Below are 16808 nucleotides of genomic sequence, written 5' to 3'. Positions count from 1 at the left end.
ATGGGGATCGGGTGAGAAAGGAGTTGAGGTTGATGATCAGCCATGATCTGATTGAATGACGGAGCAGGCTCGAGGGGCCATATGACCTACTCCTGCACCTATTTCTTATGTTCTTATGCCTGTGCTGGCTCTTTGAAAGAGCTATTCAATTAGACCCACTCCTCCTGCTATTTCCCCATAGCCCTGCAATTTTCTCCCCTTCAAGTATTTGGAGCCAGAGAAACCTATGGAATTACTGTACTAAAACTTCCCTTATTTCTAGTGTTTGTAAAAGTCCTACATAAATGTTTAGATTTTTATGGTCTATTTTCGTTTTGGTGCAAACTTGCTACATTCCCTCTGAAAGGTTTAAGTAACTTGTTTAGTTTCATCTTGTAAAATTTTACAACACAAATTGGCAGAAACGAACGTGTTAATTTTTTTATCATCGGTTTGGCAGCGATTCATATTTTCTTTTCTTGCAAAGGAAAACAATGTAACGTGTTCCTTGGTACATAGGGTTCTGCTCGGCGTTTTCAAGTTGATTTTTTTTGCACTCGGGTGATTTTTAAGAGCTGTTCACATTCGGTAACCGTGAGCCAACCCGAAAGGGCACTTTCCAGAACTCGTAACCTTACAAGTGAGTCTCTCCCGATGACTATCTGCCCGAAGTGTGTTTGCTAACTTTAAATAAACGAGGATGTTCTTATCTAGCTGCTGCCCAAAGCTTAACTGCGTGTGGGAACAGATGGTACGGGCAAAAGTCTATGTGACTCAGGTAATAGACAGGGGTAATCACATTGCAGGCAAATACTGGAAGAGAAACAGTGTGGAGGACAACTCGGTCCTGATGGATATAAACGAACTCGAAGAGCAGTATGACTCCATACGGCAGAAGCAGAAAGAACAGACTCATATTGTTTTCAGAACAGGTAAGCTGCTGAATCCTATGGAAATAAGATTTCCTCGGACATTTATAAATAGGACCTTTCTATCCATAGCTGGGAATTTGGGTCTCGTACGTGGTGTTACGTGTGTTCTTAACGAGATGTGTATTTGTTGTATGTTGTTTGACGTAGAGGTTTTTGTTTGAGGTGGGACCTGACGATCATAAAATCTTACAGCACAGAGGGAAGCCATTCGGCCCATCGTAGCTGTGCCGGCTCTTTTGATCGAGCTATCCAAATAGTCCCACCCCCTTGATCTATCCTCATAGCCCTGCAAATTTTACCTTTTCAAGTATATATCCAATTCCCCTTTGAAAGTTACTAATGGATCTGCTTCCACCACCCTTTCAGGCAGTGAATTCCAGATCATTACAACTTGCTGCGTGAAAAATATTCTGCTCATCTCCCCTCTGGTTCTTTTGCCAATTATCTTAAATCTGTGTCCTCTGGTTACCGACCCTCCTGCCAGTGGAAACAGTTTCTCCTTATTTACTCTATCAAAACCCTTCATGTAGGAAATCATGCCGATGGGTAAAGATGAGGGCAGTGCGCAGGACGAGGTCACGCAACATAGGACTGAAACAAAATGCCATATCCCATCACCACGCACCCTGTTACAAAAAGCAAAATATTGTTGATGCTGGAAATCAGAAATAAGAACTGAAAATGCTGGAAAACACTCAGCAGGTCAGGCGGCATCTGTGGAGAGAGGAACAGAGTTAATGGGGGTAATTTTAACCCCCAAGGACAGGTGGGTTGAGGGGCAGGTGGGAAAGTAAAAATTGTAAAAATGACCCCAACTCACCTCCAACCCGTCCTATGTTGCGTGACCTCGTCCTGTGCACTGCCCTCGTCTTTACCCATCGACATGATTTCCCACATGAAGGGTTTTGATAGAGTAAATAAGGAGAAACTGTTTCCACCGGCAGAAGGGTCGGTAACCAAATGACACAGATTTAAGATAATTGGGGGGTGGGTGACCAATCTGCTCTCAGGAGGCGGGTCGGTCAGTAAAATGCGTGCCTCCATTTTAATTGCTTTTTTATTTTTAACTCCTGCGGGCCGGGATTCTCGGGCTTCAGATTCTTGCCAGGTAAGAGGAGGTGAGAAGGCCCGGATCAATAAAGGTGAGTGCCTTTATTGCACTGCATGTGGGCCAGGAGGTGCAGGAGTGTTTCCTCCAGGCCCAACAAGCTTACCTGCCACGATCCAACACATGCGATTGGCCGACCCCGCACCCCCCCCCCCCCCATGTCCAACCCCCGATGTCTCCAACCTCTTAACCCCCCCCCCCCGATGTCTCTGAGGTGATCTCATTGAAACGTTTAAAATTCTTAGAGGGCTTGACAGGATAGATGCTGAGAGGCTGTTTCCCCTTGCTGGAGAATCTAGAGCTAGGGTTCAGAGTCTCAAGATGAGGGGTCAGCTATTTAGGATACTCGTTGAGTATATTCAAGACTGAGATCGATAGATTTTTGGACACTAAGGGAATCAAGGGAAATGGGGATAGGGCGGGATATGACCCCTCCCGATAGCTCCGACACTCCCCACCAATGTCTGACCCCCTTGATCTATCCACAGACACCCCCCCAGATGTCTCTGACCCCCAATGGCTCCAATCAACTCCCTCGATGACTGACCCCCCCCCCATGTCTGAACATTTCCCCCAATGTTCGACCTGCACCTCCAATTTCGAACCCCCCCCCCCACTGATGAACGACCCCCTCCCTGATGTCCGACCCCAACCCACCCGATGTCTGACTTATCTGGCATCTGCTCCCTGGCTGCTTTCCCGTCCGACAGGCGGCCAGCCTATCAATCTGGCACACGGGTAACTTGCTGAAAAAATTAAAAGATGTCCTGTCTCTTGTCCCTTGAAGGAGAGTGACCTTGAGGAACAATCAGCTGTGCCCCTTGTCTCTGTTGTTGTTTCCTGACCAATGTAAAGGTGTTGTCCAAGCTTGTTCGATGCAGGTTGAATGTATAGCCTGATGGTCCAAAAATGCCTAATTCCCATACAAAATCATCCTGGAAACCCATATTTCCGGATTTCCCATCTAGAAATCCTCCCCCCCCCCCACCCCCACCCCACCACTCTCTACACAGCTCGGAGTAAAAATCCAGGCCAACCTTTCAGGTCGATGATCTTTCATCTGAACACAGGTAGCCTGTTATACTGGCATAAAGGAATTGGCTGAGCTAATAGCTTTTAAAACAATGTTCATGCCTTAAAACTGTATCAAGGAAAAGTACCATTTTTTAGTCTATCAAACACATGCTGCAATGATGTCAATCATGTTGAAATTCATAATTACACCCAAAACCCACCATTTCCTTGCGTGCACATGAAATTATCACAAAAATGAGTGGGCAATAATTCTAAGAAATCCTAAGAAAATTAATTTGAAGAAGATTCGCAACATTTAGTAGATTTTTCTTTTATACTTTTCTCCTCTATTGCCCCGAAGATTGTGCTTCATACTCAGACAATGGCAACCTTACAGTACCTGATCCAGTTATAAATCTAAACAGCATGTCAGCCTAAGGAAGGAATCAAAGCCAAACCTGACCATGACCGCAGCCAACATCGATACACACACCCTTCCAACAGAGTCATTAGGTAGCAATCAGGAGCAGGAATCCCAGGAATGTTTTTTTTCTCTCTCTAACCAGGGATCAATTGTAGCACTCTCACAACTACCCTGATTGAGATCAGCTAACTCCTGATAGATCAGAGATCAGTGCTAGGACCTTTTTTGTCTGTCTGGCTTGAATACTCACATCAGGTGTTGTTGGTATCTAGATTTTCGGTCAGAACTTAAACACATCATTGTCATTGACTTGCATTTACCCTACTATAAGGTTTAAGGTTCTGCTCCCATACAAATGATGATATATAGCACCATAATTACTATTTATGACAAAATGGGTGAAATTCAGCATGTCTTGAAACTATAACACAACAAGTAATCAATGCCTTCAGGCAAGAAGAGAAGAGAATTGGCAGTGAGAGGGGAATTATTCCTCACCAGCAGTTGGACAAGGAGGATGGAATTTGTGTGCTAAAGGACAGAGGTAGGAGAATCGCTTGGTGGAAAAGAACTCAGACATTCTCCTACATCCTACAGATTTTCAAAACTGGTTAATTTACCTTATCTTCCCTTCTACTCATTTCAAACTTATTGCCATCCTGCATTATGGCCCTTGGCCCTTCACTTAGTTTTCTGAGAATTACAAAATACCTGTGGGACTGGGCATCAATCCAAAACAGACAGATAGCAGAGCTGTTGTTTCTCTGACAACCATTAATGGAGCACTGTAACTTGTCACAAGCTCATGATTCCAGACTACTCCAATGCTCTCCTGGCCAGCCTCCAATTTTCCACCCTCCGTAAACTTGAGCTCATCCAAAACTCTGCTGCTTGTTCCCTGACTCACACCAAGTCCCATTCACCCATCACCCCTGTGCTCGCTGACCTACATTGGCTCCTGGTCCGGCAACACCTTGATTTTAAAATTCCTATCATCATTTTCAAATCCCTCCATGGCCTCGCTCTTCCCTTTCTCTGTGACCTCCTCCAGTCCTACAACCCACTGAGAACTCTGCGTTCCTCCAATTCTGGCCTTTTGTGCATCCCCGATTTCCTTCGCTCCCCCACTGGTGGCCATGCCTAGAGATTATCTAGGCCCTAAGCTCTGGAATTCCTTCCCCACACCTCTCTGCCTCTCCAACTCTCTCTCCTCCTTTAAGACCCTCCTTAAAACCTACCTCTTTGACTAAGCTTTCGGTCAGCTGTCCTAATATCTTCTTCTTTGGCTCGGAGTCAATCTTTTTGACTGATTACTACGTTAAAGGAAGTTGTTGTTGTTGAGTTTAGGCATGTTACCTACTTGAAATAGTCAGGGCCCATGTCTTCACAATCATCATATTACCTACTAGGGGAAAGTTTGCATCACATTAGAGGGTACGTCTACTTCAAATCATAACTGTGTGGCTACCAGAATTATTTCATTTTTTAAAAATAAGTTTTCAATGTTACTTTTAATATAGAGACAAATGACAGGAAGACATCATGACCTTGTTAATTGCCTTGCTACCCACATATATGCTGATCAATGGCTGCTCTTTTGGGTTTTCACTTGTACAAACATGTCAAGGATTAACTTGGTTGCACTTAGAACATAGCAACACAAGAAATAGGAGCAGGAGTAGGCCATATGACCCCTCGAGCCTGCTCTGCCATTCAATAAGATCATGGCTGATCTTCAACCTCAACTCCACTTTCCTGCCCGATCCCCATATCCCTTGATTCCCTTAGAGTCCAAAAATCTATTGATCTCAGTCTTGAATATACTCAACAACTGAGCATCCACAGCCCTCAGGGGTAGAAAATTCCAAAGATTTGCCACACTCTGAGTGAAGAAATTCCTCCTCATCTCATCCTAATTCCACCCCCCCAACCCCCCCCCCCACCCACCCCAGCTTATCCTGAGACTATGCCCCCTGATTCTAGACTCTCCAGCCAGGGGGAACAGCCTTTCTGCATTTATCCTGTCAAGCCTCTAAGAATTTATACCTTTCAATAAGTTCACCTCTCATTCTTCCAAACGCCAGAGAATATAGGCCCATTCTATTCAATCTCTCCCCATAGAACAGCCCTCTCAACCCAACTTCATTGTAATTTCGGCAGACGATCCATGGAAACCCTGAAGGAATGGTGTAAACAGCATTTATGTTGTTTCTCTAGGGTTTCTGTGGATCTTCCACTGAAGTTACGATGGCCAATCAGGAGAAGACTGTGGAAATTCAATTCCTAAGTCTTTACCTTTTCAGTTAAAATTATCACTGTTTTATAATAGTTTCATTGAAAGTTAACATTACAGTAATCCTGATGTTTGAATAACTTTATTCAAAGTTGATGCATTTAAGGGGAAGTTGATATATTTAAGGGTAAGCTAGAAATGTACATGAGGGAGAAAGGAATAGAAAGATATGCTAATAGGGTGAGATGAAGAAGGAGGAGGCGCTTGTGGAGCATAAACCAATTGGGCTGAATGGCCTGTATCTGTGCTGTAATTTCTATGTAATCAATCATTGTCATGTTAGATTATTTTCAGTGCCACAGTACAGGAAAACTTACAACATCAGCCCAGGGACTCCGGAGCTTCACAGACAGAAAACCAGCTTTAAGAAGAGCTCTAAGCATTAAAAGTTTGAAGAGAAATTAATTTGGATCCATTTTTAACAGACACGGGTCCACAGAACAAAGCTGTCCTTCCAATTTAATGCAACGAGAAACAAATAAAATAAAATCACTCGGGTAGCTGCACAGAGCTGAACAAACATTACCACTCAGTGAAGGAATATATTCAAATTAATCATGGGGAATTGGGTGGTGCAGTGGGTTAGATGCTGGCCTTTCAGTTCTGGAATATGGATTCAAATTCAACCCACCCTGTTGGAATGAAAGTCTCCTTTGTCTGCTGATGGTAAAGGTTTTATGTGAAATGAATTTGTGTAGTCGCAATCCAGTCCCGAATGGGCATGGGCCCATATCACAAAACTATCCCTAATTCAGCACTTGTTGGAAAAACACACTCAGAGAGACCACAGGATGGCTGGTGCGGGAAATGGAAAAACGTGCAATAGGAGGTGGTCTTCTGAGTTGGGGGTTGAGGCATATTGGGGTTTACAACATTATTGTGCATCTGGCTATGCAATACCTGACCTGGAGTTGCTTGATGCTGAATGGGAAGAGTTCCATTCCCAAGCATTAACATCCATCACCTAGATGAGCACAACTTTTTTTTTAAAGTTAATCATCATTTTTTGAACTGTTTAACATTGAAAAAAATACTAATGGTGTGACTAGTCTTCAGAGGAGAATCTAAATTAAGAACTCTGATTAAATGCTTTGTTTTGGGGACTCCTTGTGATAATTTAATACCAGAATAGAAAGATTGTCTAGATTTGACCTCTAGACTTTACAACCTGTACCAGGTATATGTTAAACTCAAGTCACAAGTTTAATTCAAAAGGTGTATTTATTCTACAACTTTAACATTGCTGTGAAGTGTTTTGCATAGCTGTCTAACTCCTGCTGGATCCAATTTGAATTTTTTTTAGCACTGTGCAAACATACTTGTATGCACGTACACTCTGCTCCCAGCCATTAAAATGTACTTGTTTTGAGAGCACAGACAGAACTGTCCCACTCTCCATACATTTAAATAATGGACCCCCTGAGAACTTTTTAAAGCACATTTGACACCACTGGAATTACACTGTGGAAGGATGCGGTGTGTAACCCCTTGGCGAAGGCAGTCTCACACTGCTTGGGTTTGACACCATACAGAGCGTTACTCCAGTACAGTGTCAAACCTTGTTTCATAAATTTACCTAGAGCTTATTTAAATGCATTGATAATGTCTTCCACCTGAACTATCAACAGCGTGTGCTCTCTCCTGACTGGGAAAATTCAAACCAGAGACAGACAGCATAGATAAAGTTAAAATCAATACTAGCTACTGGTCCCTGTAACTATGGTATGAATGTATCCTGAGAGGTAGGACCATATGAGTTGGTGAATTACTCCAAGGTAGGAATGAGGTAGGTAATATTTTAAATTGCAGTCTGATACTGTACAATCCATTTTACTGTACAAGATGTTCTGCTCTGTTTGACTGGAGTACTTTTAGTGCAGTTGGACCATGGATAGTCCAGATATGCCAAGCAAATGATGTGCGACTCTTTAAGGATGTGGTCATTGTAAACAGGTACATTTAATGGTTTTAAGAAAAAAAAACACACTCAAAGCACTGCACTTTTGGATATGATGAACAGATAGACTTGCATTTTACCGTAGGAACTGACAAGTTGTCCTTTTACATAGATAACATTTAAAAGAAGCATTCCTAATGATTTACACCACTAAATGATGAACATAAATAGTTAGAATAGATGCATAATATTTTACCCCATGTGGAAATGAGAATCATATTACTGGCATTGTCGTATTCACCGTGATATTATAGCCATGATGTTAGCTATTGATTATGGCATTGCCTTTGCCAGCTAAGGTGTGCCTTGCAAGCTCTGTAGTGAGGCTGTTACAAATTTTAGGTCATCCCTAAATATTCTCATGGGTTCAAAATCACTGGTAAAGGGATGCAGCACCCCTAAGATCAGAAGTATACCTTTAATGCCCAACATCTGGTTATACGATAACATGACCCAGAGACTGTAACAATGAGACCTCTTGTCATTGTACTGGATTCTGTGATCTCATATGATTCTCCACCCCCGCCCTCCACCGCCCCCGCATTTCTTCTGTTTTTTGGAAGGCGGACTGATAAACACTCTAGTGATAAGTGACCAATTGTAATCAACAAAATGGTTTATTTTATGTGCTGTGTAAGAATGAACAGAATACTGTTTTCATTGAAATACAACCTATTTCATATTTCTTGTCATAACATGAAAAATAATAAATGACACCACTTTATCCCTGCTAACAGGTTAATGTCACTTTACATACAAGTAATCCCTGAAACTAGTCAGCACTAACATCTACTATAAGCCACATGCATTCATGTTTCAACCTAAAGTCTCTCAGCCTTCCTCTAGCTGGAGAGAAATTGAGACCTCTATGTCTCACTGACTGTTTCACAGGCAATATCTTTGCAAACTGACTTTCTTTTCACCCAGAGAGAGAACAAGAGAGAAACGCTTAATCTCTACTCCTCTCCCTCAGTTCTCTGTGTTAAAGATCAGCTCATTGAACTGCCAGTCAAAGCACACACTCCCTTGTTGGTGTTGATAGCTTGGAAATATATCGCCGTTCCTTCATCGTCACTGGGTCAAAATCCTGGAACTCCCTACCTAACAGCACTGTGGGAGAACCTTCACCATACTGACCGCAGCGGTTCAAGAAGGCGGCTCACCACCACCTTCTCAAGGGCAATTTGGGATGGGCAATAAATGCCATCTGGTTCACTAATGCCCTTTAGGGAAGGAAACCAGCCGTCCTTACCTGGGCTGGCCTATATGTGACTCAAGACCCACAGCAATCTGGTCGATTCTTAATCGCCCTGTGAAATTACCTTTTTTTTTATTCATTCATGGGATGTGGGCATCGCTAGCAAGGCCAGCGATATATTTCCAAGTTGATAGCAGCTGCCTTACCTGTTTTGCTAGGACTCCTGCTGTGCTCAATGAATGGAAATCATTCTAACATTACAAGTGTGAAAGTTTCTAGGAAAGAATGGGCAGTCCCTATTATCTCAAATCAATCTAGTACATGAGAAACACAACTCTGTTAATTATTTTGTCTGGTTCCTCCAGCTAATGGACTTAATCCATATCTTGATTAAATTGTGTGTTCCTGGGAGTTCATTCCGTGTGAGCCGAATGTAACTGCATAGCAACATCATAGTATAAATTAACCAGAAAATCCCTTCTCAGTCAAATAGGAAAAAATGCTTAAATGAAACGGGGCATTACAGGATTCTTTTTCTCCTGCATTCATCAAGGTTAAGGCTGTTTGTCATGGGGAATGGAAGTCTTCCTATTTGATGCACTTGTGTTAGCAACAAGCACTGCAAGGTCAGGTATACCACAACTAGATGCAAGGTACTGCTCCCTCTACTCTGCTGCAACAATGTGCCCCAGACTCATTTTCAGATTCCACCAGTGTGACATTTTTTTCTTTTTCCCACACCAACCATCCTGTGGCTTCACTGAGTGAGATTGCCAATAAGTACGATACCATAGTGGTTCTGTCACTGGACTAGTAATCCAGAGGCCTGCATTGATCATCTGGAGTCATGAGTTCAAATCCCACCACAGCTGGGCAATTTAAATTCAATTAATTAAATAAAATCTGGAATAAAAAAACTAGTATCAATAATGATAGCCATGAAACTACCAGATTATCGTAAAAAGCCATCTGGTTCACTAATGCCCTTTAGGGAAGGAAACCAGCCGTCCTTACCTGGGCTGGCCTATATGTGACTCAAGACCCACAGCAATCCGGTCGATTCTTAATCGCCCTGTGAAATGACCTATTTTTTTATTCGTTCATGGGATGTGGGCATCGCTGGCAAGGCCAGCATTTATTGCCCATCCCAAATTGCCCTTGAGAAGGTGGTGGTGAGCCACCTTCTTGAACCGCTGCAGTCAGTATGGTGAAGGTTCTCCCACAGTGCTGTTAGGTAGGGAGTACCAGGATTTTGACCCAGCAACAATGAAGGAACGGCGATATATTTCCAAGTCGGGATGGTGTGTGACTTGGAGGGGAACGTGCAGGTGGTGTTGTTCCCATGTGCCTGGTGCCCTTGTCCTTCTAGGTGGTAGAGGTCGTGGGTTTGGGAGGTGCTGTCGAAGAAGCCTTGGCAAGTTGCTGCAGTGCATCCTGTGGATGGTACACACTGCAGCCATGGTGCGCCGGTGGTGAAGGGAGTGAATGTTTATGGTGGTGGATGGGGTGCCAAATAAATGGGCTGCTTTGTCCTGGATGGTGTCGAGTTTCTTGAGTGTTGTTGGAGCTGCACTCATCCAGGCAAGTGGAGAGTATTCCATCACACTCCTGACTTGTGCCTTGTAAATGATGCAAAGGCTTTGGGGAGTCAGGAGGTGAGTCACTCGCCGCAGAATACCCAGCCTCTGACCTGCTCTTGTAGCCACAGTATTTATATGGCTGGTCCAGTTAAGTTTCTGGTCAATGGTGACCCCCAGGATGTTGATGGTGGGGGATTCTGCGATGGTAATGCCGTTGAATGTCAAGGGGAGGTGGTTAGACTCTCTCTTGTTGGAGCTGGTCATTGCCTGGTACTTGTCTGGCGCGAATGTTATTTGCCACTTATCAGCCCAAGCCTGGATGTTGTTCAGGTCTTGCTGCATGTGGGCACGGACTGCTTCATTACCTGAGGGGTTGCGAATAGAAATGAACACTGTGAAATCGTCAGCGAACATCCCCATTTCTGACCTTATGATGGAGAGAAGGTCATTGATGAAACAGCTGAAGATGGTTGGGCCTAGGACACTACCATGAGGAACACCTGCAACAATGTCCTGGGCAATGCTATCAAGTGGCACTTACTCACCAATAACCTGCTCACTGATGCTCAGTTTCATTTCCGCCAGGACCACTCAGCTCCAGACCTCATTACAGCCTTGGTCCAAACATGGACAAAAGTGCTGAATTCCAGAGGTGAGGTGAGAGTGGCCGCCAACAACTACTACCATCTTCCTTTCTGCTAGGTATGACTCGAGCCACTGGAGAGCTTTCCCCCTGATTCCCATTGACTTCAATTTTACTAGGGCTCCTTGGTGCCACACTCGGTCAAATGCTGCCTTGATGTCAAGGGCAGCCACTCTCACCTCACCTCTGGAATTCAGCACTTTTGTCCATGTTTGGACCAAGGCTGTAATGAGGTCTGGAGCTGAGTGGTCCTGGCGGAAACGAAACTGAGCATCAGTGAGCAGGTTATTGGTGAGTAAGTGCCACTTGATAGCATTGCCAACAAGACCTTCCATCACTTTGCTGATGATTGAGAGTAGACTGATGGGGTGGTATTTGTCCGGATTGGATTTGTCCTGCTTTTTGTGAACAGGACATACCTGAGCAATTTTCCACATTGTCCAGTGTTGTAGCTGTACTGGAACAGTTTGGCTAGAGGAACGGCTAGTTCTGGAGCACAAGTCTTCAGCACTACAGCTGGGATGTTGTCGGGGCCCATAGCCTTTGTTGTATCCAGTGCACTCAGCCGTTTCCTGATATCACGTGGCGTGAATCGAATTGGCTGAAGACTGGCTTCTGTGATGGTGGTGATATCGGGAGGAGGCCGAGATGGATCATCTACTCGGCACTTCTGGCTGAAGATTGTTGCAAACACTTCAGCCTTGTCTTTTGCATTCACATGCTGGACTCTGCTATCATTGAGGCTGGGGATGTTTACAGAGCCTCCTCATCCCATTAGTTGTTTAATTGACCACCACCATTCATGACTGGATGTGGCAGGACTGCAGAGCCTTGATCTGATCCACTGGTTGTGGAATCGCTTAGCTCTGTCTATAGCATGTTGCTTCCACTGTTTAGCTTGCATGTAGTCCTATGTTGTAGCTTCACCAGGTTGGCACATCATTTTTAGCTACGGCCGGTGCTGCTCCTGGCATGCTCGTCTACACTCCTCATTCAACCAGGGTTGATTCCCTGGCTTGTTGGTAATAGTAGAGTGAGGAACACACCGGGCCATGAGGTTACAGATTGTGCTGGAATACAAATCTGCTGCTGCTGATGGCCCACAGCACCTCATGGATGCCCAGTTTTGAGCTGCTAGATCTGTTCTGAATCTATCCCATTTAGCATTGTGGTAATGTGAAGGTAGTGCCACACAACATGTTGGATGGTGTCCTCAGCGCGAAGACGGAACTTCGTCTCCACAAGGACTGTGTGGTGGTCACTCCTACCAATACTGTCATGGACAGATGCATTTACGACAGGTAGATTGGCGAGGACGAGGTCAAGTAGGTTTTTCCCTTGTGTTGCTTCGCTCACCACCTGCCGCAGGTCCAGTCTGGCAGCTATGTCCTTCAGGATAGCTCAGTCAGTAGTGGAGCTACCGAGCCATTCTTGGTGATGGACAATGAAATCCCCCACCCAGCGTACATTCTGTGCCCTTGCTACCCTCAGTGCTTCCTCCAAGTTGTGCTCAACATGGAGGAGGACTAATTCATCAGCTGAGGGAGGGCGGTAGGTGGTAATCAGCAGGAGGTTTCCTTGCCCATGTTTGACCTGATGCCGTGAGATTTCATGGGGTCTAAAGTCAATGTTCACGACTCCCACGGCCACTTCCTCCTGACCCTAGCGGCTCATCTCCACCTTCTCAAGGGCAATTAGGGATGGGCAATAAATGCTGGCCTTGCCAGCAATCCCCACATCCCATGAACACATAAAAAAAATCAAAATTAGGGACAGCTAGGAAATGGATTGAAAATGCCTGAACTAATTTCATATAGAATCCTTAGAACAAGAGGAGACTTCCATCCCAGGTCTGGGGTCTAACCGAGTGAACCACCGAGTTCCCTAGTTTCTGCACTCTTGCATGAAAAACACTTTCTTCACGAATTGTCTTTTGTCACCTTGTGGTTTGATCTGTAGCGAGCAATGATGAGGCCACTGTAAGCAAGGATTCATGGTTTTCTCAAACAAGCATCTCATTGTTATCCTTTTAAAGTTGTTCATAACCAGTTGCTTTACAGTAATGTAAAAAGCACAAACAAAAATGTGATTCAAATGTTCTTTGAATTGCAGGTGAAAGAAACCGTACAAATGGAGAATTCTTCAACCTACAAGTCAAAACAGTGTCAGTCAACTGCACAGTAAGAAAACCAAAGGCATTTGAAGAACGCCTTCCTGTTAACGGTGTCACGCTTGACTTTCCAAACAAAGAATGTACCCAGGACAGTGGAACTCCTTGGCGCACACATCTGGATATTCACCGCTTGGTGCAGGCTCAGAGCACAAGTCAAAAGAATCACGTGCAGGAGAACAAGACATCGGACGATCAAAATCATCAACTTGGCTCAATGAGCAAAAACGTTCCATTCCACAAAGGTGTCGTAGAGTCACGTAACTATGAAATAGCTAATAGTGAAGCAACAACAGATATTGCCTGCAAACCTAATGAGTTAGGGCAGACAATCCACTCTTTCAACAACCATAATCACTACATACCTCGGATCAACAAAAGATTTTCATTTCCAAATGAGAGATCAAATATATGGGCAAGCAAAAATGGGCTTGTCACCAGAATAGTACCAGTCACTACTAAAATGGATTATTACCCATTTCCTCAAATGAAAACTCCAAAGAAATCCGATGCTGCCAAGAGCCTTGGTTTATATGCCAAGTGTTAAAACATCTCCACGAAAAGAGTAACTGCGAATGTCCTAAAAACCAAGTTATTGTTCCATAGAAATGTAATTACAAATGAAAGCAACAGCTGCTCCATTTTGAGAGTTTTAACCTTTTGCTTCTGTTTCTTTGAAAACCTGTGTGGAAGAATTTTCTTTTTAAAAGAAAATAGCTCCTTAAGATAATTTGCCGAGTAGACTAATGTAATCCAATGGTGCGGTGATACTGTGTCAAGTGGTACAATGCAAGTTTACCCCAGTTGTCCATGCACCTTATAAATCAGATGTGCATTGTAGTGAGGTACCAAGCACTTCATCTATTCCATGACTAAATGGGGTCACTAGTTTTTAAACAATTGTTAAAATCATATGTGCAAATGATATAATGTTGTAAACATATCAAGTGTGTTCTGTAATGCAAAGAAATTGACTATTGTACTCCTTTACACTCCCTTCCCATTTATATACTGCCTTTCTTTACCCCGCCTACTTTGCAGGGAAAGAATTAAGGTATTTAATTCTCCTCCCCACTGAGATAAAGCACCATGCTACTGTAAAGCATTCTACCCAATGATCTGATCAAAGGCCAGTGAAACATACCCATAAAGCTAGCCCAGTTCAAATGATATTTGAAGCTTGGATTGAAACCTAAAGGCCTTAAAATTGTGCCATGGGGTACCAACATATGAATGCTTAATGTACATGTATGAAACTAGCTATACAAAACCCTGGTTAGACCGCACCTGGAGTACTGTGAGCAGTTCTGGGCACCGCACCTTCGGAAGGACATATTGGCCTTGGAGGGAGTGCAGTGTAGGTTTACTAGAATGATACCCGGACTTCAAGGATTAAGTTACGAGGAGAGATTACACAAATTGGGGTTGTATTCTCTAGAGTTTAGAAGGTTAAGGGTGATCTGATCGAAGTTTATAAGATATTAAGGGAAACAGATAGGGTGGATAGAGAGAAACTATTTCCGCTGGTTGGGGATTCTAGCAGTAGGGGGCACAGTCTAAAAATTAGAGCCAGACCTTTCAGGAGCGAGATTAGAAAACATTTCTACACACAAAGGGTTGTAGAAGTTTGGAACTCTCTTCCGCAAACGGCAATTCATACTAGCTCAATTGCTAAATTTAAATGTGAGATAGATAGTTTTTTGGCAACCAGAGGTATTAAGGGATATGGGCCAAAGGCAGGTATATGGAGCTAGATCACAGATCAGCCATGATCTTATCAAATGGCGGAGCAGGCACGAGGGGCTGAATGGCCTACTCCTGTTCCTATGTTCCTATAAACTCCTCTGCTATTTTACCAGAGACCTTAACTTGTTTAAAACACACAGGTTAATGACTCGGGTAAAATAGTGAAGGAAGGAGTTTCTTATATAAGCATTAAGCGGGCGTATTGAGCTGTCTTTCAGATGAAATGTGAAACGAAGGCTCTATCTGCCTGCTCAGGTGGATGTAAAAGATCCCACTATTTGAAGAAGAGCAGGATGTTCTCCCGGTGTCCTGGCCAATAAATACCTCTTAACCAACACCACTAAAAAACAATTTGATCATTTATCTCACTGCTGTTTGAGAGATCTTATTGTGTGTAATTTGGCTGTCACACTATCCTTTTTTAAAACAGTGACTACACTTCAAAAGTAAATCATTGGTCATGAAGCACTTTAGAACATCCTGAGAATGTGAAAGGAGCTATATAAATACAAGTTCTTTCTTCTTTCATTATCTCTCTCTCATCAGTTGAAGGAAGGACAGTTAAAGATTTTCCACTGTACATACTGCACTATAATGTGGCCTCAAATATGTCTGATAGTTGTTGAAGGTTGAACAGATCTTAAAAACCTCTTTCATTTATTTTGGGCTGAAGGAAATAGAGGGATAATTGGGGCAGGGTGGGAGGAGGCTCGTGTCGAGTATAAACACCGGCAAAGGCTGGTTGGGCTGAATAGCCTGTTTCTGTGCAGTAGATTTTATGTAATTAGATGCAGAAATCCTTGTCCTTCATAACCTTGCTCCACCCTGCTTTTGTAACCTCCTCCAAGCCTATGTCACAGCTCACAACCTCCAATCTTCTGACACTGGGCTATGGTGCTTTCTGTTCCTCCACCCCAGCTCCCACCATCAGTAGCAGAGCCTACAGTCATCACACTCGCTGTTCTCTGGAATTCTCTTCCTAAACCCCACCACCTTGCCATCTCTCCCCATCTTCAAAGGCTCTTCAAAATGTATAACTTCAGCCACCTTCTCAACCTTCACCCTATTACTGGTATCCCCTCTTTGTAAAGCACCTTTGAATGTTTTGCTGTGTTAAAGGTACTATACAAATGTAAGTTGGCATCCGAGCAGATTGCAGGGGGTTAGGTACCAAACTCAATTTATGTATCAGTGATGTACAGTGTAAAGGTTTTTATTTTGATGTTAAAAAGGGCCGCAACTTTAAAACTAGGAAAATTAATAGGCTCTCTTTATAACATATTCATGAGTGCACACATTGCCTTTCTCTCTAAGAGCTTGTGTACATCATATGCCTCTGTAGATTATCTAGTTTGTTTTTAGTATGGTGTTGTTATTGATTTTCCTGCACTCATTGTTTACTTGCTGAAAATTATAATGTTTTTTTTGTAAAAAATTGTCAGTGCATTTTCTGCACATATGTATAATTTATTCCACAGGTGATCTGGTAATCCATTACGGTCAAATTAATAATGTTTGCTCACGGTGGTGAATTGTCCAGTATCCTACATCAAGGCACATTTCACAACGTAATCAAATCCTAATAACTCTTGAAATGGACACAATATTGCAATTATGTTAAGTCAATACATGTGCAGTACATCCCTTCACTTAACCTTTAGTTTACTAACGATACCACGACAGGCGGAGCGTACTTAGAACTTCCTTGCACCACAAGAAACGTTTTTAGCTACTACAGCACCATAAATGCTCTGTATGGTGATG

At 43.3% G+C, this 16808-nt stretch overlaps 1 protein-coding gene across 1 annotated transcript; it reads left to right on the top strand.

Moving 5' to 3' along the window:
* The first annotated feature begins 529 nt into the window (after window positions 1–529).
* On the top strand, window positions 530–16442 carry LOC137334552 (uncharacterized protein C9orf152-like). The gene is made up of 2 exons (XM_067999319.1): window positions 530–911; window positions 13241–16442. The coding sequence occupies exons 1-2, from the start codon at window positions 680–682 to the stop codon at window positions 13843–13845; spliced, it is 837 nt and encodes a 278-aa protein (XP_067855420.1). The 5' UTR covers window positions 530–679; the 3' UTR covers window positions 13846–16442.
* The last annotated feature ends 366 nt before the right edge of the window (window positions 16443–16808 follow it).

The sequence above is a fragment of the Heptranchias perlo genome, chromosome 2 (genome assembly GCF_035084215.1).
Source record: "Heptranchias perlo isolate sHepPer1 chromosome 2, sHepPer1.hap1, whole genome shotgun sequence".
NCBI classification, from domain to species: domain Eukaryota; kingdom Metazoa; phylum Chordata; class Chondrichthyes; order Hexanchiformes; family Hexanchidae; genus Heptranchias; species Heptranchias perlo.
The sequence above is the reverse complement of the archived record's forward strand: the minus strand, read 5'-3'. Positions and strand labels throughout refer to the sequence as shown.

Coding starts and splice junctions, on each gene's coding strand:
- LOC137334552 (XM_067999319.1), top strand. CDS start 680: ATGTTCTTATCTAGCTGCTGCCCAAAGCTTAACTGCGTGTGGGAACAG. Junction 912..13,240: donor TCATATTGTTTTCAGAACAG/GTAAGCTGCTGA, acceptor TTTGAATTGCAG/GTGAAAGAAACCGTACAAAT.